This window comes from Syngnathus acus, chromosome 1, assembly GCF_901709675.1.
Source record: "Syngnathus acus chromosome 1, fSynAcu1.2, whole genome shotgun sequence".
NCBI lineage: Eukaryota > Metazoa > Chordata > Actinopteri > Syngnathiformes > Syngnathidae > Syngnathus > Syngnathus acus.
In genome coordinates, this window is record NC_051087.1 from 11,933,927 (window position 1) to 11,956,861 (window position 22,935).

The window sequence follows — 22,935 nt, forward strand, 5'->3', positions numbered from 1 at the left end:
GAAAATTTTCAAATTAAAAACTTAGATTCACTTTCCTAACGCTATAAGCAACAATTAGCGGTGGATTGTATCCGCATAAAACGGCAGCTAATAGATAGTCAAGTCGATCAATGAAAAGAAACGCGGGACAAAGTATGGCGACGGTGCAGACTCGTTAATTACAAGCAGGTTAAATGGCATGCCAACACATGAGCATTACTTACCAATATCTTATAGTCACTCGTACTATTTTTCCCCCACACAACAGAGATGCATCTAAAATGCAATCCTTATCAAAAAGTATGTTTAATCTCAGTTGCTAACGTTGGTTTTGAGTTAGGTGCTCCGTCCACAAACTGACCATGGCGCCACAGGCGAGCAGCGATGATGTCATAGCGGAGGACTACAGCCACATTTGGTCAGGGCTGCTCTGATCGTTTAAATTTTATTTTTGTTCTCATTCGTTGTTTATATTGACAAAATATGTTACAGCATTGTCAAATGCGTGGGAGGTAATTTGTGAGGGCTGAAGAACTATTTCCACAATTTCAAAATAATTATTCACACAGTGTAAACCAACCCAGGTTGAAAATTCATTTCTTTTTATTAAAAACAATATTGCTAGTTACATAAGTCATTCATAAATGAGAATGTGCAACTTTAGGAGCAAAGGCAGAAATGCTAAGGTGTAGTTTATAATCAGTTTTCAACAAATGGCAGATGTATAAATTGGATTTTTTTAAGCTTCTAATTAAGACAATTTTCAAGCTAACAAAAACTGATTGCATATGCTTCACCCAGAACACCCAAAATAATTAAACCCAAATGAATATTAAAAAAAATATACATAAAGGCATAAAATTAACAAATATTCTCTTGTCTATATATTGTATAAATGTGCTTTTATTTCTCTGGTCTATGCCTTCATAGACATACCAAGCCCATGCAATTTGCTATTCTTTGAAGTCAGTCCAGTCAAGGCAACTTGAAAATTAGGCAGTTGGCATGAAAAATTAAAGCAAAGACAAACAAAACATCACCACGTGCTTTATTTGATTTTTTTTTTCTTTCAATTATCTACATCTTACTTTGCACTAGTGTGTGTTGTCCTCTACGGGATAAGTAAGCACAGAACTTGAGAATGTGGGCAAAAAGGACAACTTTCTTCTCCCATGTGCTGTTCTGTATACTTAAAGGCAGGTAGGCCATGTGTTTGTGGCACACATATACAGAATACAAGAGTTTTGTTTTTGAAGCACATGAAGAAAAATCAATGCCTACTTAAAAAAAACAGATGTATACCTTTAACTTGTGTAACACAAAACCCCAGCATTCCCTACGCTGACGGTGAGTGACAAGCCACGTTATGGTTTGACACACCCATCATACCTGTCCTGAGTTATCAAGGCACTCCAGTTGGCCCACACAAGCACTGTTAAAAACAGTACGGTATTACACATTCAGATTATGGACTTGTAGTAAAATAAGAAAATGCCTCTGCTGAATCAAAAATGTAAGGAGTTTGTTGTACATAGCGCAATATATCAGATGTCACAGGTGAAGACTGATCTTAAGATACCCCGAATTCAAAACCTACACCCCTTAATATTATCAAATACAGAAATGCAGCATGCCCATGCCTCTTAGGACTTTAACAGAGAAAAACATTGTACAAAAAGCTTCCTTTAAGTGGTTAATAGGTGAATTCAGTAATGGCAGTTGAGCGGCGGCATTGTCTTTTGGCACATGTACATGTCTTAGAGAACAAAGCAAAAACAGGAACAACCACTACAAAATACAAAGCCATGTATGAGAGTCAATCAATTAACAGTTTTTCTATCATAACAAATCTTTCTGTGGTTGTCACCCATTAAAAAAAAAGGGGTGGTGATTACACAAGCCCTCAATTTTTTTTTTTTGTTTAAACAAATTCACGGAGATTTTCCCCCAAACGTCATGTTCTTATCCAGTCTGACCTGAAATAGAGCATTAGTGTTTTCCAGGTAAGTCGTAGTGTAGTTAAGCAGAGATGTAAGGGAGAAGAACAATCTTGTTGTCATAGAACCACAGCACTTTTCCAGTTTTTAGAGTTTCATTGAGTTGTCAGCTGCAAAACCAGGACTGTCATTGAGAGGGAAGAGCTGATGCAAAAGCATGAGGAGCTAAGAGGAAAGTATGAATAAAAATCGTGGTGGTTTGTCCCATCGGTAGTGTTCTGGTCCCTCTTTGTCAGTTCAGCAAGGGCAGTGTGCGGGTAGATGTCGTTTGGTGATGCACACTATTAGTTTTTCTGAGAGTGGGGGGGGAAAAAATGCAAAATTTTAATCCTTTGCCGCAAGCAATCATTACAATGACAGCAGACCTTTAACTAAACATAGACTCATCATGCAGCTGCTGACAAATAGATCACAAAAATTATAGACAACTCTGAAGAACAGTTATTACAGTACAATGGAAGCTCACTAGTGACACTACAGGAAAACTAAGGCGATGCAAGTGAGTTGAGCACAGCCTCCTGTGAGATAAACATACCATGCACTGACATGCAGTTAGACAGTGGGTGTAGCCTAACCATCATAAGAATCCATTAGAGGCAAAGCGGCCTGCCTTTCACCATACCTCACTCCCTGGGAGAACAAAAAAGGAGAGGAGGAATGTGTGATAGAGAAAAACCCATCAAGAAAATTAGTGCCAGAAAGGAACAGATGGAACACAAGGAGCAAAAACATTGTCAATCTGTTAGTTGTTGGGGAAAAAAAACCCATAAAAGTTTGAAACAAGCATATTTAAGAAATAAGGGTGCCAAAGATGGGTAAAAAAAAAGAGGGGTAACAAAAAGTTAGTTTTGTTCTTAATTTATAAAGCAGGTGGAACAGCAGCGGCTAGAAATGTGCCACACAAATATAAAGCACATCCTCCATTGAGACATGAAGAGACATGCTTTCTGTGGGCGTGTGTGAGCACGTGTCCCTTCTCACAGTAACGTTCACCGCTGCTAATAAGGGAACCGACTCGAGTATCGTGCAAGTTTGAAAGAAACGTTGCAATATTACTGTAATTCTAGGCTGAAAATAGCTACAAAATGGAAATGATTGTGTTTAAATAATTCTAACCCAAAATATTAAATCTCCAAAGAGCCAAATGTGTAATATCCAAAATTCTCTGATACACTGATTAAATCTGGCTAACACTCGTATCAATGTGGCAGGCCATGTTGGCCAGGGTGACGTTCCCATCAAAAGCAGTGACATTGTTTTAGTACCACCGTAAGCACATAGTTCAAAGGAGACAAATCTAACTTTTCATACTGTATCTATGTATCATGTACACTTCTCATGCAGAATTTTGTATAAAGTGTTTTTTGTTTGTTTGTTTTTTTAAAATCAAGCCCTCTATGGCATCCTGCCTCAAAAATGTATTCGAAATAACACTCATGTAACACAAATAACTCAACCAAATTGTGACATATTAGGTTCCAACGCTGCGCCAGCGATGTACTGTACTGTGTATACCTGTACTGTATCTTTATCATCAGGTTCAATTGCGTTGTCCAAAGTGTTCCTTCTCCCTCGTTGGTCCAGTGTGGAGTAGGCGTCTAATGGAAGGCGCATATTCAAAGTCGCAGTGTGAGTGTGTTTGTAATGGAAAGATGGAAAGGTAAATCTGCAGACAAGGTTAATCTCTTATACTTGCAAGTATCTAATCAAATCGGTGTGATATAAATTTGTTACAGGTAAATGGTTTCAGTATTAATACTCGCCTGGTCCCATGTCATTCATTGGAATCATGTCTCGTTCACCTTTGACACCTGAACAAAGATACAAAAACGATAAGCATCGTAGGCTCTGACTTTCAGTTCTTCTTGAGGTGGAATTCACAAATATATATAAATGGTTGGATGAATATCCAATACTGTTTGTTGTATCATGTATGTCTTGGATATTGCGCGAATAAACTAAACTAATCATCATAATAACGTGATTAGATGCATAACCGTATGCATGGGTGTGCCAATGATAGTATGGATAGTATGTGAATTCCAGATAGTTTCATTTTACTGCTGACACAAATGAAGACTGAGGGCCAATATGAAGCAGTACATTTGAAAAGTCTAAACCTTTTATTGTCTGACCTTTATCTATGAGGGGCAAAGTGCTGTCCTCATATCCTCCATTGGTCCGTGTGTTGTTGCTGGGAGGGTTTAGGTTCACCATGAAGTCTGTTTTTTTCCATCCATCCTTCTCCAAAGTACGCCGCAGCTCCTTGTAGGCCCATACAGTCTGCAGTACGAGCCCAGCCCCACGCACTTCCCTCTCTGAACGATTACTGGTGATGCCAGAGAGAGACAGCAAAACGGGAGTTCAAACACACAAAGAAACCCAGACGAGACTGAACACCGTGCTTCCTCCAATTCAGTCAAGATCCCTACCCGTCCTTGTTGATGAGAACTAGCCTCTCAATTCCTTGTGAGGCCCTGAGAGTCTTTGCAGCTTCCAAGCTAGAGCCCAGCACCTCATGGAGCGTGCTCAACACAGACACTACTGTTGCTTCTGATAGTGCTCGCACGGGCTGACTCTGACCGCCACCAGGAAGGTTGGCCACTAGGTGAGGCACTGCATGTTTGCCTAATAACATACAAGGAATAAGCAGCAAAAACGTGTAAATAATGTCCATTGTTTGAGGTCAACGAGAAAGTAAGCCTCACCCAGTAGGTCTCTGTTACGAGCATCTATCGCCAGATTACGGAGCGCTCCCGACATCGCTCGAACTACTCTGTCGTTGCCGTGCGCCAGTAGTTCAGTCATCATGGGCAGACCTTTCTCCTGGCGTAGCAAGGCACGGATGTAACGGCCATACTGGACAAATACAGACATAATTTCATTTGCAAAACAGGTTGGAAGATGTTAGTTACAATATGAGCATGATAGTCATAATGGGAAGTGTGTGGAATGCACATTACTCTAAAATAGAACTATGTAAAAATTAGAGCTGGGGAATATGGAAAAAAAATTATCGATATTCAGGCAGGTTATTTCAAAAAGGCTTTTTAAGCGAAAGCAAAATATCAATCTAAAAGAATGCAGTAAGTGCATTTTTATGACAATTTATTGACAGTAATCAACATTAACAAACAGCAATAAAAACATTAACTTTAAACTGCAACTCAGCTTTAAGGATAAGGCATTACCATTCATTTCAATGGGAAATATTACCACAATGTGCTGTTGTTTCTGTTTGCAAACCAGGTTACACAACTCCGCTGTATTTCACAAGGTGAAGGCTTGTCTCTTTTAGATCAAACGTGTACCAATTGAGAACAAAGCTCTCCATTAAATGAAATTCAGCGCTTATTAAAAGGAGGTACCGTCCAACGTCCAGCACACAAATTCTGAACAGCTCCTGCTGAGGCCTCCAGCACGGTGGGGTTCTTTGACTCCATCAGCAGAGAGGTATAGATGCGAACCACCTCTGGTTGGAACAAAAGTTCATAGCCTACAGTGCAGAGGAAGACACAGGCTAGCACAGCAGGTAACGCGCTAGGAAGCAAAACTACTCAAATCAGGGGATGAAGAGAGGAGGACAGCAACTTCTAAATGCAACAACCACAATCAACAATGTTGATTAAACTGGAGTTACCTTTCGCAGGTGTCGTTCTCTTTGGAATGTCTATTGTGTCTGCAGCTGGATCCTCATCTTTCTTTCCTGGAACAGACATTCAAGTTGCAGAATTAGGGAGATGACATAAGTTACCTATATTCATTGTTAGTAAATTGGTTAAGTTTTTTCAGCGAGACGATTTGCATGTTAGTACAAGGAGAACACTATAATCTGTTAACTACTACAACTATTACTAGAGTGCCAATTACGACTAGGAGAGAACGCAAAGTCACACCGCGGTCAGGAGCTTACCTTTGGAAAACCACTCATCTGAAGCCCAGCGCCGAAAGGGAGAGAAAAAGTGGAGAGGATCAGGGGGAGTAGAGAAGGACAGATGCACAGAAAGCATTTTGGCAAAAGGAAAAGATCTGTAATTTAGGATACCATGTTAACACCAGCCCCAACACCAATGATTGCGCTCACAGGAATAAGCAGCACAACGAGCAAGGCACGAAAACTTAATGAACGCAATGAAAGAATACTAAAATTGATTATACACAACAATCTTTTACAATGATGTTGCTTATCAATGTGGAAACATACAGCTTGACTACACATCCCAAAAAATATAAGGAGTGCACAAGGTGCACCAGCTGACGTGGATGTGCACTTTATTCTAGTGATGTTTGTCTTTAAAAATAATGCCATTTTGTAACAATGTGGCAGAAATAAGCAATAATATTAGCAGTCGGCTGATTGAGTACATATATTCTGGCTAAAAGTATGCAATTCAATTAAGCATTATGTCAGTAAGATACATGATTTTAAAGAAATTACTGCATACAAATATGTTTGTGAACAGTACTGAAAGTCATTGATTCAACACCACCACTACTAATAAGTTAATGCAATATTGCTGTAACATTATTATTTAACAATTTATTTTGAAAATGCAAAAAAAAAAAAAGAGTGCAGTATAATACAGTAACTTGTGAAAGAGAATTTAAAAAAAAGCAAAACAAGAGTTAAAGAGTTTAGTTTGTTTTTTAATCATTAAATGACAGCATAAACGCAGAAATAATTGGTTAATAACCTATTAATAAACTAAATAAATAATTGGTTAATAAATAAATTCATATTTTACTGCGCTAACTCAAATAAAAGGGTATTATTCCACGTATTGAACCCCCCCAAATACCCCTCACAGGGAGCTCCGTATCACTAGTGGCACTCACTCCAGACTGTGGATTACTAGCCTATTGTAAACATTCGTATTCTGTAGTTTTTTTTTCCTTTGACACAGGAATACTATGCCAAATCCCTTGTCGTGTCATTGCAGTAGCTACAATGTTTACGCAAATTCACCAGAAATCGAAGCCACTTTAGGGGAAAAAAAAAGAAAAATCAATACTCTCAATGAAAGACAAACAAAGGAAAGGATGACCTCTCTCTCTCTCTCACACATTCTCAACATTCCTCTGCAAACTTGTTTTGTTTATGTGGGAGTGTGTCGCAATAGGCTGAAACTCAATCGTCAAGAGTGACAATATTAATGTTGGCCCTAAACTGACTGAATGGAATTCATTCCTCTGTGAAGCATACCTTTACTCTTGCGTGAGCTGAAACAACCGCTCTTCTGGCTGGACGGGGCCGGGCCCTGGTTGATAGGCGCAGCTTCTTGGTACCGCTCACATCCGGGGATTTCACGATGCACGTGATAGGATAGGTTTCTCAGCAGACACACACTGTTCTCTATGAGCTATATGACATAAGAACAGGAAGATGAAAATTAAAACTGAAGCTAAAGATAGCCAAAATAACCTAGATGCTCCTATATGAATGTCAATGGGACAACAAATGAGCAATCTTGCACATATGTACCTTGTTGTCGACATCTTTACAGTCAATCTGGGACTGGACGATGTACATAAGAGAATCCACCAATCCTGTGCATTCCCTCAGCTTCCGTCTTGCTTCACTCCGCTCCGAACTCACGTTTCTGTCATCGGGTAGAAATTTGACAAGTGATGAAGAGCAAAAAAAAGAAAGAAAAGAATGTAAAACTGAATGTGTAAACTGTAATTTCATGAAATTATTTCCGTAACATTTTTATTCGTTTGTCTCTTTCAAGTTATTTCCGTAAACATTGTGGGGTTTTCCTATTCTTACCACTTTAATATTAGTAGGTGGCATTTAAGGCTTTTTTGTAAGAGGAAAAAAATAAATAATCTGCAGATGAACTGAAAAATTAACTTGCAGATTAACACCATATCATGCATTGAGCACAGAGTTCATACGTAGATAACTGTCAGAGACTAAACCTCATTGTTCAACTTTACATTGTATTCAATGTCCTGCTGGAACATCTTAAATTCCCCATCCCTGATTTCTCCAAACAGGGCCCCATATTTTAATCTGTTCGTATTCAATAATAACCAATTTATATTTGCGTAGCCAACTTCTCTAAATCCACCCTTTCATCCACTAAGTAGCATGAAAAGAGCTTTGCAGTGCCATCTTGATGTTCTTTATTTGTCTTCATACCTCAGGCAGCCCGCTGTATTGGTGAGAGCCGTCTCCCACTCCAGGTGTCTGGGCTTACAGTTTTCCTCCCCTCCACCACCATTGCTCCCACGCTCCCAGCCCGAACGAGGCACCATCACTTCATCCGAGAGGGCGTGTAATGCATGGTCCACAATCTCCATTTTTACAGAGTCGTGGGATGACAGGTTCCAAAGTGTCCCTGGAGATATTTTGTATTTCAATACAGATTTTGGATGAAAATCAAAACTCCTCAGGAATATAGAAATAAAAACTCGGGTCACATGATGCACATTTGCTTGTGTTGACTGTGTGTAGCTAACCTGTGATTAAGTCAGTAAGGTCCTGGTCATGGGTCTTTCTCAAAAGCCTAATTAAGGCAGGCACACCATCACAGTTCTTGATGGCAATTTTGTTGTCTTGATCTTTACCATACGAAATGTTCTTTAGAGCTCCACAAGCTGCATAGTGCACCTGTGAGAGACATAATTTTCATCACGCAGATGATTTAGTTAGAAATTCTTAAAATTTGTAGAGGCACCCATTGCACCCTGCAACTTTCAAACCAAGATAAATCAACTCAAAACATCAGTTTATGCTCTCTATATATTATAGACACAGTCTTATTCAAATCAGAAGAAATTCTTGCTTCAAAAGTGGAATTCAAGAAGTGTTGTGACTGGCATTACTCAAACTTGGATCAGAAATAGCAACACCACAGCTTGTACCAAATTTAACTACGAAAGACCAAAGAATGTTTGGAGAGACTATTTGGAGCAAATGCTGACCGACCAGAATTTACCAGGGACATTCAAACACTGTATGCAACTGTTGAAACAAACATCTATTCCTGTTCTTCTTTCATTCAGTATTTGTGTTAGAACTTAGGAGCATAATACATACCAATAAACTGTTTCAGCGTTACATAATTAAAACAACCTCAACAGAGAAAAATCATCCCATCGAGAAACTGAACGTACCTCTTTGTTTGGGTTGTCAAGCATTGATACCAATGCCGGGATGCCTTTCAGACGTCGAACATCTGACTTCACCTAAAAGCAAAAGGCTTTAACTAAGTGATGATGAACATGGTAAACGTACATTTCTTGAGCAGAGGTATGCTTGACAGAGAGAAAGCCCTCACGTCCTAAACAATTAATTTGTGAAAATGATGAATAAGTGACTGTAAAAACACAAATCCAGCAATTGAAATTACTGGCTGAACACGGTATAAACAGGCTTGAAACAAGTATGATTGTACATTCTTATCTTACCTTATCATTCTTATAAGTGAGATGCTGCAGGTATGCAGCAGCATTGCTCCTGACTGGATCCAGCCTATAGTTAAGCATGGCAACAACCTCTGGCAACTCTGGTTGACGCCAGCCACCTGGGCCTGGGCCTTTTCTCAGAGTGCTGTCCAATGAAGCCATGCTTCCTCTTTCGCCCTGTGCTATCGGGGCACCTCCTCCCCAATAGTACATGTCCCCGGGACCACTCATATCACCATCCAGAGTGCCCTCGTAGCTCCTGAGGAGAAAGCACCAGAGCAGAGAGATGAACTGACATGGAAATGTACCCAAAATAAAGGATCACAATACTGCTCACATTCTCTGGCATGAACACACACAGACAGCACATCAACACTAAATTATTCAGAAACGTAAAGATCCACATGATATCTACAACCTACCCAGTTCGACGTGGTGGCCCTTGGGGAAAGCCATGGATGTTACGGGGCACGGTGCTGTAGTGCATTGGATGTCCCATACCATAATCAGACTCATCATAGCCCATACTTCGCCGATCATCCTCCATTCCGTACGACTCTGGAACAAACCTTGGGACTGAAGAAAGCTCCATTGCACTTCCCATTCGTCCAACCTAAAAAGTAGAAAAATGTTGAACATGACAGACACTTAACGTTAAATTTGTCTTGTCCCAAAGGTCTTGTAAATGGAACGTAGTAAAGTAAATGGAAAAAGTTTGCGATTAGAAAAAAAATTATGGACTATAGCAGCAAGCAAATAGCAAAGATTTGTATACAATTAACGGCCGTTGAAATGCAATTGAGGCAATGCATTTTTCAAAAGAAATCTTCAACAATCGCTGGTTAACCTCCAAAATGAGTTTTGTATGAAAAACGTCTCCACAACCCTCCATGAAAAAAAGACAAATGTTATGGGAAAAATACATCTTCAAAAGTTGAATCTGTTGAATCACGAGTACACCTAAATCTCGATTTTACACTGACTTTAGGGAATTTGGGAATCGCGTCAACCCCGAAAGCGCGTTGCATAGATAGTCTTTTTTTTTTTTTTTTTAGAAAGGCATGTTGTTAGGCAGCCGAAGGGGTTCTTTGTTACATTAATTTACGTCAGGCGTGTTGTTGGGCAGCCGTTTGTAAAGTAATAAAGAATGAATGACACGCTTTTCCTTGTATTGTAGTTCTCATTTCACTTTTAAGACACACTTGAGGAAAACAACCATTAAGACTAGAAAAAAGGCTACATTAAAATCTTGCGAGCAGTTTAAAATCTGCAAACTCCCCCTTGACACGTACAAGGATTTTGAGTTTCAGCATTCTATTGGTGAAATGTTGTCAATGAAATACCACTTAATCCAATTTGGTTTTTGACTTATGTTTTGGTGTATGTACTGTGAAACGTGTAGAGCCAAATGAGCGATGAAAACATGTTTGTTTTATTAATCTGTTTTATTAAGAGTATCTCTGATTGTTTTCAGGACTGTCCTTAAAAGATGTACTACTTCCGCTTGATACTACACACAAACAACCACGTTAATGTTGCAGAGGAGTAATAATGATCAATGATCTTACAACCAACGTTTCAATCATGCTACACAAACTTCAATCGTGGAAAGCGATTAATTCTACCTGTGGTTGAGCAGCATAGGGATCTATCTGGTTCCTGCTGGGTGCTCTGTAGCTCGGATCCAGAGTTCGATAACCATCTGGATGGACTGGTCTAGAAAGACAGTTGATAGAGGAATGGATATATAACCAAATTAAGTTAAAATAACAAACTTAAGTGATGACCATAAGAGAGAGTTGGCATGCTACCTATAGCGATCGTCCATGCGAGCACCCCTGCTAAGGCTTGCGTATGCTTCAGATGGGGGTCCGGCACGGTAGTCCTCATAGCCACCTGGAGGTCCATATTGGTAGTTGCGAGGCACAGTTTGGGTGGGGTATTCCATGGGTGCACCGACTCCAGGTGCCTGCCTGTAGCCCCGGTCCATGGGTGGGATGTAAGCTCCCATACCAGTCATCGAACCACCACCATCCAAGGAAAGCGTGTCGGATACCGAGGGGATGACTGTACGAGTTGGAATGGGCTTTGCTACTTTTTTTACCTAGAGTAAAAGAAGCAGGGTGGGATACAAGACATCAGGTTATGATATAAAAGATATAAAGATTATGGTATAAGTAGATGTAAAAAACTTGTGAGGCTCCAGTTTGTATCTCGAAAGGTTCCTAAGTATAGACGTTGGTAAGTAGAAGTACCACTGTACTCAAAATATTTAAAATATTTTTAAAATCATTGAAAACTAGTATCCTAATAATAACGTCCAAAAGGACTTGGCTCAAGCACAAAGCCTGTAAATGCCCACCCTCTTCCCAGCAATCCACAAATCTTAATATTTTCAGTACAAAAATAAAAAGACCATGATGTATTTAACTCTTCTTAAAAACTATCTGTTGTAGGGCTTTGTTATTTTCATTTATTGTCACTGCGATTTTTTTTTATGTATCCCATTACTATTTGTACAGATAGTATGAACTCGCAAGTCGAAAGGAACGTGGCTTTTACCTAGATTAATGCATTCGTCAATCGTCTTCACAGGATGAAGATTTTGCAGCCGATTACCAATCAGCGAGTTTTAAAATAGACAATAACAAAACCGGTCAGAAGATGGAGCAATCTATCCAATCTATTTAAACAACTTATTTATTGAACAGTTGACCCCGTAGGGGATTGTGATTGGGCTGAACCACAACGAGACAAATTTCTCGTATGATGAACCGGCCATTGGAATGCATTGGAAAATGCCCCCGAGACCATAACAAGACCTTCCTACTGAAACCACAGAAACTAATGACAGAAGAATATTATGTTACATAAACTATGACAAATTTTGAGGAGCTTTGAAACAATTCAATACAAAATCCAGCGACTGATTTGGATTAAAGAAAGTGAATTATAAATATGAAAGCAACCTACTTATACTACACCACAGGGCACAAACATCCATCTACATTTTACCGTGATTTCTGTGCGTCTTGTGGTGCCATCATCATTGGTCTCCACAGATAACATTGGGTTGGACTCCTGGTGGTCTTGCTCCATTGTGTAGGTCTCCTGCACCATCTGACCAGGCTCCATCCTGAACTGCACAAAGACATTCCAGAGTATAAAAGAAAGTATAATGACATTATTGTTTTATATTCATCTTTAAAAAGTATTAAAAAAAAAGGCTCCCAGTTGAATTAGAATGTTTCTTACGTGATGTGTCCCGTTGACGTAACCTTCGTTAAGTGTTAGCCTTTCTACGTCTGCATCACAAGGAAGGCGGCCGTTCTATGAGATGGAGGAAATATACTTAAGGCTTATTCAAAGCATTTTTAAGAAATATTCTCAGTAACAGTAAAGCTCTACAAGTGTAGCAAGGTCCTTCTTTGGCCTCAAAGATGAATAATTTTGATAATTCAATTAATGCTTCTTTCAATATCAAATTAGTGTCAAATAATCAATAATGATAGCTAACAGTGCATTGTTATTATAAGTCATTAATCACCACACCCTTAAACTCTCCATCCATCCATTTTAGAAAATGCTTATCCTCGCTATGGTCACAGGCGTGCTGGAGCCTATCCCAGCAATCTACAGGCGATATCACAGGGCACACAGACGAACAACCAATTTCACTCACATTCACAACTATGGACAATTAGGAGTGTTCAATCACATTGGTAAATGAGTTTTAATGGTATAATGGAATGATGGAAACAGATAGCGTGCAATGAGTGAAAGAACAAAAGGGAATTCAAACATTCAACAATCTTGGCATCAATTTTGGTTGAACAGTATGATGTGCAGTCAATTCTAGTCCAAAAGGTTGCCCCAGAGTTGTAACTTAAACTGTCGTAACTATGAGAGTCTGTAAGACCACAGACAAGGCCAGATTTGTGTCACATTCGGAGCTGTGCTGTTGCTCTCTGGTGATACAAATAAATGTAAAAATAATGAAAACGGAGCCGTTCCATTTTCGATAATAGCAATAACATTGAAAACACAAAATTTGAAGAAAATCATTTTAAAAATGACAAAAGACCGATCAGAGGCTTTGTTACTTTTTGTGCAACCGTAGAAAGTGTTGGGCAATGAGCATGTCGGAACATGACAGTAATGCAGGTGACAGAGAAATGCCGAAGCCTCTGGGGTATGCAAACAAACACAGAGATAAGAACCAACAACAGGTTACATTTATCTTGCCCTCCTCACACACCAATTGTACATCTAATCCAACTCGTCAGGTTTCCATGGAACGCTTGTATTTGAGAGAGATTAATGACATAGAAGGGGGCGGTCCTTGTTGCCGTTAGCAGCCAACCGATAGGAGATAAAAATCGTGATTCAGAGCCATGTGTGCTTCTTCAAGTATGTTTGTATTTGTCTACATTTATAGCAGAATATGTAAGTAAAGAGAAAGAAGAGCGTATAAAGTAAATCTCAATTAAAATTTTCTTTAGTTCAAGTACAACTGCCAAGTTCATCTAAGAGTATGCTATTATCAGCTAAGCTGTAAAGCACCAACTCTGGAGAAAGGTCAACCATAATCGGCACATTCTTCCTCTGTCCTTTACCAAATGAGGAAAATCACAAAAATGTTACCAAAATAAATCAATAAACTGAATACAGCTAAGCAAGCTGTAAATACAGTAAATACAGAAAAGAACAGGAATCTTAAGAGAAACAACCATTTTCAACGTGTTTGATTGCATCGGTCTGTTAGGCTGAATTGTTGAAAGAGGATGGGAAGACATGAAACATGGATAGTTGCTGAGGAATGAAAAGGGGATGGGAAGCATGTGTGATCAAAAGCTATTAAGTGAAGCTGAGGGTCAAAATTATACACTGAGATCATTTTGCTGCAAAGTGCTTCACTTGAAATATTCAGCGTTCTCAATGGTAGACGACTTTGCTGCTAAAAAATGTTGCTGCTAAATGACATTAAAGATCCAATGAGAATCAAACCATCTAAATCAAGAGGCACTATTTTTTCCCGCCCATCTTCTGCTGCCATCGTGTCCACACATACTGATTGAAGCTGACCATGAGCATGAGGTGCTTGAGGGTAGATGGTGGAAGAAGCACAGAATTATAATGTTACCTGCATGTTGGGGAGTGGGCGGGGCAAAGTGCCGGCGCACGACCTCCGCTCCTCCTCCAGAGCTCGGCTCAGCATCTCAAACTGCCTCTCCTGCTCCCGCACGGAAGCCAGCAGGGAGGCCGTACTTGCACACTGCTCCATTCACACGCTAAGAGCAAAGCAGAGGAAAGGGAAGGACAGGGTCAACACCAAAGAGAGAGAAGTGATTTAACCAACACCAGGAACCAAAGAACCAACAGAGCAGAACTGAATCACCCAGGTATAGGGGAGGTGGTCACAGGTAGCTACCATGTGCACCTATAGGAGTGCTGATAAAATTCTTTTTCTAGAGGCACAGGTTAATTAACACAGTGAGGAGGTAAGGAAGGAATTAAAATAGCGGTTAACTGCATGAAAAATAAAATGAGCGTTAAAAAAAAAAAAAGGAATGTCCAACCAGAGCTTCAGTCAATCACAATAATTATGACCAAGTTGGGGGCCTATACGTCACCCAGGAGTAGTGGAGTAAGGTTTGCCAGTGTGCGCTTCTGTTCAATGGGTTAAAAATACAGTAATCCCTCGCAGTAATATCACGGTTTACCTTTCACAGCCTCACAATTTTTTTTTCATAGTGTTATGGCTTCAGAAGAAAAAGACATTACAGAGCAGGGTGAGGCCGCAAAGTTATTATTTTACTGTAGTTATTTGGAAGAAAGTGTTTACTTCTCTGTTAAACAAACGGTTGCTGTTAAACAAACGGTTGGGCCTGATAACAGGTTTTGTTCTTTGGTTTCAATCTTATACATGTATAATAATGGTGAGAAAAAATAAAGGTTTCTACTTCACGGATTTCGCCTATCATGGGTTCTTTTTGGAACATTACCCCAGCGAAAAACGAGGGATTGTGTGAAGAGAGAAAGCATAGAATCATTTTGGGTGGTAGCCATGCTGGGCCACTATGATGCGGTGGCCCTGCCAGAACCGGCACTGGCCGTGTGTATATTCATGATATAACATGATAAGTTTCAATGATTATTTGCTATTGTATTATTTAAGCTTTGTAGCTTGTTCAATCCACTCCTGATGAAAAAATTCAACCTGAAAATGGGTGCAATACAGTAATTTGCAAATTTGGGTAAATTAATCTTGAATTTCTTTTTTTTTTTTTTAAAAAAAGCAAACGTGAGCTGATTTCATCATCATCGTGAATTTTGTACTGGCTTGACAGTCACGTAGTGGCCCCCGCCCACTGTTAATGTAGAACCCTGAGAATGTTATCAGCCGCTAACTGGTTTGCACTTGTTCATTCCAAGGCTGCAGTAAAAGTGGAAAGAAGTAAAAGGGCATGCACAAAAGGTCCTCAGTTAATAGGAGACGACGTACTCGATCCTAAAGTCCAATTTAAAAAGCTTTAAAATTATTTAGAGTGCATTAATATTGAGCACAAGATACAGGACACACGTGGCAGAACATGATCTATGGGTGACAGATTTATTCATGTGTTCATTAATATTTGATTGGCAATTTGGTGTTCTGTCTCATTTCAGCAGACACACGGGTACCTATGGGGGAGGCGTCATTTCTCCACATACAGAATTCAGCCGTGGTGTGAAGACAAACAATTTTAACGGAGTCCGTCCGTCCGTCCGTCCATCCATCCATCCATCCATCCATCCATCCATCCATCCATCCATCCATCCATCCATCCATCCATCCATCCATCCATCCTTAATACTGAGTTGGAGCCCATCACAGCTGACTTTTGGGCAAGAGGTCCGGCACACCCTGGACTAATCGCCATTTAATCACAAGGCGCATACTGTAGACTCTAGATCAGAGGTGGGCAACGTTTAATACTAAAAAAAAGACCGTCTCCCACAGGGGGGGGGGGGGGGGGGGGGGAGACACTGGGCGCCACAAAAACTTTGACATCTAAATTGAGGATGACACAAACAGTATATAAATACAATTCAAAAACAATAGGTTAATTTACTGGTAAGTCCGTAAGGATAAACTTAAAGTTCTCTGGATATACATTTTTGGCCATATCATACACCCATGCAAGCATTTATTTATTTATTTTCTGCCAGCCTGTTTTAAACTGCACAATACCCATTTTGTGTTAATTGCCTGGGCAGAATGCATAGTAAACATTTGTATGTGTTTTGTGGTGCATGGTCTATATTTGACTTCTTTTTTTTTTTTTTTTTTAATTATTCATAATGTATTACTTTAAGAGCTTTGTAATGTACAAACATCAAGCTAATGTTTGGACACTTTTCTGTACTGTCAATTTACTTTCTGAACAATAAGCCGCTACTTACTTCCTCATTCTTTGAACCCTACAGTCTATTCATGATTTTTTTACTCATGAGATTCAAACCACCATTAGATTTTCCCATAGTCTTGTCACGTTTGAACAATAAAATTACCAACCATGTCACAGTGGACCAATGAAAACACCTGAACCTGCCCTCATACTAGATACACTCCAGGCCTTGTACAGGAAGTGAGAAGATTTATTGGACGTTACTGTATAACTCGCTGCCTTCAGCATTGTTTCTCTTTGTGTTTGAGGAAAATGCAAGTGGGGGGGGAAAAAAACATCCGTGTGACCTCTGTTTGCAAATATCCCATGCGATAACATGTGGCTATTAATACGAAGCAGCCAGTGAATGTAAAAAAATTAATTGTAAAATTAAGCTTTTGCAGCCTTTAAATTAGGTGTGTTTTGTATTCCTGAAATTACAGAAATGTCCTCTTTGAACAAGGGGATGGAGATATTTCATTTTTTCAAGTTAGATTCATAAAAAAAACGAAAGGATCAATTTTTTTTTCAAGTTAGATTCATAAAAAAAACAAAAGGATCAATGATTTAAATCAAATCTTTAGTTGCAGACGTACATACTTCGTTGATTTATTTGAGTTTGAAATAAAAGGGCTACTTATCTGTGATATTTATTTGAGTGATGAATAAGATTGTATTATGTGTGGGAGTTGAAACGCTGCTCTAACATTGTGATTAGCAATCACTGTGCAGTCAACAAAACAGTGGGCAAGAATGAACTTTGTGTACTCGGAAATAAGAGTCGAGTATTTCAGAAAACAAACAGGCCAAACTCCACCTCTGAATAAGTTTGGATATTCATGAGTGTGCATTTTAAGGCTAACATCAAACCACGAAAACACACACACACACACACCCTATTGTCATACATTCCACAGTAAGATTTAGCATGTCATATCCTGTCTCCGCTGTTGGAATCTGACCTAATGTGTCACTCTTTTCACCCCATGACCACCCTCACACCTATTTTATATTTTTATGAAAGATCAATCATTTCCTCACATCAAAGGAGAACGATGATTCTCAGTGAATAAGGCAATTTAAATGAAGGCATTTGAAGGGATGCGCCAGTGCCATTTTATGACAGAAAGCAACAAAGAAACTATTATGAAACTTGACTGCAACTTTTTACACTGGTGACAGAGCCAAACCATTCAAGTCTTAACATGACATATCAGATATGTCGTCATACTATTCTGACCGTTATTTTGCCACAATGTTAAAAAGGAAAAATAAGTTAACTCCTGTTAAGAGCACAGAGATTGCCTCATATGCTTGAGTGCTACATAGAGCTACAAGTCTTACGCACGTCTCACCACTAACATTCTTGTGGTCGGGAGTTTCTTAGAAGAGTTTTAAATGGCTTTAGCTACTTAAAGAAGCATTATTGGACATTATTTATTTTGCCATTAGCAGCAAGGCTAATGGCATCGTTTGGCAGGTACGCCGCAAACCCAGTCGCTGGCCGTTCACCATATATCGTCCACGATAATGGAAGCACTGCAGATATCCATTGCCTACTGAAAACTTGGCACTGAAAGAACAAGTTTAACGTCCAACTGATTGTTGCATAGTCTTGATTTTTATATACCAACTTGCTATTCGAGAATACACTGGAACATTGACACCACGCACACCTGCACGCACAACAGAGGTCAAGCGATGATGAAATGCTGTCGTGGCTTGGCTATGCATACTGCTGACACAGCCACATTTGAATTGTCATACAGAGATTTGGCGTCTGTGCATTTCATGTGTTGTTGCTGGCACACATCCATCCACGACTGCCTTTGCCAACCCTGCTTCAACCTATGATCTCCTCCCTCCCTCGCCCTGTGATCGGTGGTGGCACAGTGCACACATGCAAACACACTATCTACCTTCATTTAACACAGACAGACATTGGGTTACTCGTCAAGGTCAGATGACCAACGTTACAAAAACTAGCACTATAGCCAATGTATAAGATCAACGTGTTTCAAAAAACACGAGAATGTAATATGCTCTCACAAATACAATGAATACATGTTTAAAGGGGATCTCAAGTAAAAAAAAAAAAAAAAAAAAATCTTCTTTTGTCTTTACAATATTCTCTATGCACCACCTACTTTTCAAAACACATCATTTACACACAAATGCCTTTGTCGCACAAGAAATAAAATCCATTCGTTTTTATCCATCACGGGCCATTTTGCCACTTGCGGTCGAACAAAAGTGACATCACAGCTGCTCACCTGCTTTGCGGGATAGCACAAGTGATCGCACAGACTGAAGCTGTGGGGTCCTCAACAAGTGTGCTTGTAGATCAGTCTAATTGATGAAACACTTTAAATTAAGGTGACAAAGACCCATAAAGATGACAATATTGTTTTAATTCTCAGATGCCAAGAATTATCAGGAATTTAAATTCCTGTCTTGCCACACAGAGATTCCCAAATATGAGCAATAATAATAATTCAGAATTCCGTATTTAGACGAGTGAAGCTGCAAAGAGCATAAGGTAGTGAATTGTGAAGACAGTTTTTCATCAAATGATGCACATCCCAAACAGGCTAAATGAGAAAATTACAACATTCATCTCAAGGTTTGTCTGTCTGGGCTGGTGACCACATTGCACGTCAGTTGTCGACATCACATTACAGAGGAAGAGTGAGTGACCTTTGTTCTTGATGTGCGATTTAATTGCTTTGTGATAAAATGGTAGGGCCTACTGCGATTCATTTCACTTATCAATGAACTCATTTATCCTTGACAGTGACCCACTGCAAAACAATCGCACCAAAAAAACTAGCCACAAGGACGAGACAAAGCAAGGCCAGAGAATCAGTCCTCAGTGTAGTTTAACAGCACAAAGAACAAAACTGACAGTGAAAGCCAACACTGGGGATGGATACACTTGCCAGCAGTTTATAACAAAAAAGTTGGTTAAAAAAAATCTCAACTTTCAAGTGAGCTTTGCCATCTCACAGATTTCAAAACTTTGTCCACAGTGGCTCATCACGTTTACCTCCCGCTTCGACAAGATGACGTGATCGCTATTCAAATAAAAACACACATTGCGACCGTTGGGAGGAAGACAGGAAGGCAGATAACCTGGGACAGCAAATAGACGGGCGGAGGAGGAGCAAGCGACACACCCATGGTTTGCTATGAAAGGCCGTCATTACTGAGACTCCCAAATGATAGCCCTGCCTAAAACAAGGCTGAGCAGCAGACTTCAGTCCTCGAAGACTACATATTTGAGAATGAATTCTTGAGAGTTTGCAACCTTGTTATACAAAAGAAACCATGTGGACGTATCTGAACAAAGGGCTTGTTCATACCTGCCCCACTCTCCAACAGCTCTGTCCCAGCAGGTAAAATCTGTTATACCTGTAAGCCATTGTAGAACGAATGAGGCGTGTTCATACCACACTGAGCAAAACTAACCAATCAGCTGGATTCCTGTACTTGTACTTTACTGTATATTCTGCAATGATTTGAAGCACGCCTGGATTACTCCACTATCGATGCACTAAATGCCATGTTGGACCACATCCAGCATCCCCATCTGATCCCAGTGTAAGTTGAGAAGGTGCAAAGCTCTACAAAAGGACACTGAATAAATGAAACGAAGCACGCCTGTCGTCTTGCCACACCCTACGCGTCCAAACCAACGCAACAGGTTTTCTTGCGTTTATCACAACCACTCCCATTCTACCTGGCACACACCTTCAACTATAACATTTGAAACTTCCAAGTCCGTCCGCAAATCGTGAAAGTGCGCCGTGCCTATGTCCGCCAAAACAGCGATGAGTCTTCGTGAACCAGTAGTCCCTATGACATTTGTCTGGACTAAAGGCAACCGAAACTGGACTTTGATCGCTAACTTTGCCGATGCTGACGCTCACTTCCGTGTCTTTTTGATAATTCTATCATCCGCAATCCTTGCATTTTATCAATTCAAATTGACAAGCCTGGTGCAAGTTGCCGTGTTTCAATCAATCGATGTGTCAAATAACTAAACTAACGATTATACGCGTAATTGACACAAATCACATTGGTCACAAAGTAGCTACTTCAGAAAACTAATTTAAAGTAACCTTGCTAAAAAAAAACGCTTCTGCACAACTAGTGCTTATTCACTGTTTTAGGGGGAATAAAACATGACTGGCGTGTCAAACTAAAACATTATTGATCGAAGCTAACCTAACTTCCCTTTAGCTACTGTGGCTAGCATGCTAACATTACGTTTCAAGGAAAACAACGTCACGAGATTAATAGACGGTTTTCTTTCCCGCGCGTACACATTCCAAGCAGTCCTAATGGGGACGTATCACAAAAAGAAGCAACGTTACCGTTTGCAGGGAGTGTTAGGCTTGTTTTTCGAAGTCCATAAGTGTTGGCGATGTGGTTTCAGGCCTAGCCCAGCCGACTGCACTCAACGCACAGTCCAAAATCTAGACCCGCAGTCTCGGGTAACAAGTGAGCTCCGGCGGTGCGCAGCGAAAACGCAAAAAAAGAAACAAAAGGGGCTTGGGGGTGCCGTCGAGCAATGGCGTTGAAAACACAGCCGAGCGTTCAAAATCAGAACAGAGAAAACACCCACCTATACAATTTCCTCTGTGCCAGGGTTGTCGTTCACTTGACTGGGCTGAAGGCTGAGGGCTCTTCCTCCTCTGCTTGGGAGAGCAGGAGGCGGGCGGGAGGGGGCTAAACCAAGAAGAAGGCAACACGGATTTGCGGAAGCATTAAAAAAAGAACTATCCATTCAAGGGGCTGCTGCTCTCGGCCACGGCACACACCCAACACCGATCGCCTGCTTAAGCCTACCTTCAGGCTAATATGGGAATACTTTCCTTTCATCCACAATGTCCCTTTGAACCCTTTATCTCTGCTGTTCTTCCATCTCAAAGACATCACACACACACTTTAGACAAATCAAATCGAGTAACTTTTTACATGCTTGGCTTCACTATCGCTACAGTATAATTCTACATCAATAGTTCACTATATTGTACGCGCTATATTATATGACTTTTGTTTCGGAATTAATGTACGGCTCACTACAGTGTAATATAACGCTAAAAGTGTTCCAATACTGTCCTCGTGTGGCACTGCTCAAAAAGTGTCTGTGTAAAACAAAAAAGAATTCAAAATAGGATAAGCGGTTCTGACAACCGATGGATAGGTAAATAAATACTAAATCAAATACGCATATTTTAATTAATGTGTTCTACAGTATTTTATATTTTCAAAGGCGTACAATAAAATGGAGTTGAGAGGAGCCAGATGAGGTGGCTCAGGCATATGTGATTAAGATATCTTAATCATATATGCCTGAGCCACCTCATCTGCCTTCTGGGCGCTTCCTTGGTGAGGTGTGAATGGATGGACGGTCGAGCTCGGCCGGGCAAGCGGATGGACGGACCGAAAATTGACGGATCGTTGGATGGGCCGCTTATCTTCACGAGGGTTGCAGGCGTGCTGAAGCATTTTCCAGGAGTCTTTGGGCAGTAGAGGGACATCTCCACTAGTCACTGGGATTTACACAATCGAACAGTCAAGTTTATTTATATAGCCCTAAATCACAAGCAGTCTCAAAGGGCTTCACATGTGCAAAACAAATTGACTATTATTCTCAAAGCATCCCCTGATCTTAAGCTCTCAAGAGGGCAAGGGAAAAACTCCAAAAAACCCTACTAGGGGGAAAATGAGAAACCTTGAGAAGGGACCACAGATGGGAGGATCCCCCTTTCAGGATCACCAGGCTGCAATGGATGCAGAGAGGTCACATAAAACATATAATGTAAAATAAAATCAAAGAACAGGACATGAGGAGCCAAGCGATTTGGGGATTGTAATTGAAAGGATAGGAATGTTATGTGGTCAGTGCAGTCTTATCAGAATTCTGAGAATAAAGTCAGAATTCTGAGAATAAAGTCAGAATTCCGACTTTAAAGTTAGAATTCTGAGAATAAAGTCAGAATTCTGACTTTAAAGTCAGAAATTGGGAATTCTGACTTTAAAGTCAGAATTCTGAGAATAAAGTCAGAATTCTGACTTTAAAGTTATTATTCTTTACTGACTTTAAAGTC

At 40.0% G+C, this 22,935-nt stretch overlaps 1 protein-coding gene across 9 annotated transcripts; it reads right to left on the minus strand.

Moving 5' to 3' along the window:
- Positions 1-564: 564 nt before the first annotated feature.
- Positions 565-21,567, minus strand: ctnnd1 (catenin (cadherin-associated protein), delta 1). Of its 9 annotated transcripts, none has more exons than XM_037249836.1 (23): positions 21,196-21,435; positions 20,159-20,230; positions 12,645-12,719; positions 12,405-12,530; positions 11,201-11,493; positions 11,015-11,105; positions 9,812-10,002; positions 9,393-9,648; positions 9,099-9,170; positions 8,442-8,592; positions 8,122-8,320; positions 7,459-7,576; positions 7,180-7,336; positions 5,890-5,907; positions 5,617-5,682; positions 5,345-5,472; positions 4,685-4,835; positions 4,409-4,604; positions 4,112-4,305; positions 3,740-3,787; positions 3,492-3,574; positions 2,552-2,606; positions 565-2,269 (listed from the first exon to the last, which is right to left on the minus strand). In XM_037249836.1, exons 2-23 carry the CDS (start codon positions 20,177-20,179, stop codon positions 2,214-2,216), a joined length of 2,745 nt encoding a protein of 914 aa, XP_037105731.1. In that variant the 5' UTR covers positions 20,180-20,230; positions 21,196-21,435; the 3' UTR covers positions 565-2,213. The 9 variants fall into 9 exon arrangements, with proteins under 9 accessions (XP_037105731.1, XP_037105823.1, XP_037105491.1 ...); XM_037249338.1 differs by lacking the exons at positions 20,159-20,230; positions 21,196-21,435 and adding exons at positions 14,533-14,680; positions 21,447-21,561 and having other exon boundaries at positions 2,214-2,269; XM_037249424.1 differs by lacking the exon at positions 20,159-20,230 and adding an exon at positions 14,533-14,680 and having other exon boundaries at positions 2,214-2,269; positions 21,196-21,436.
- Between the last annotated feature and the right edge of the window lie 1,368 nt (positions 21,568-22,935).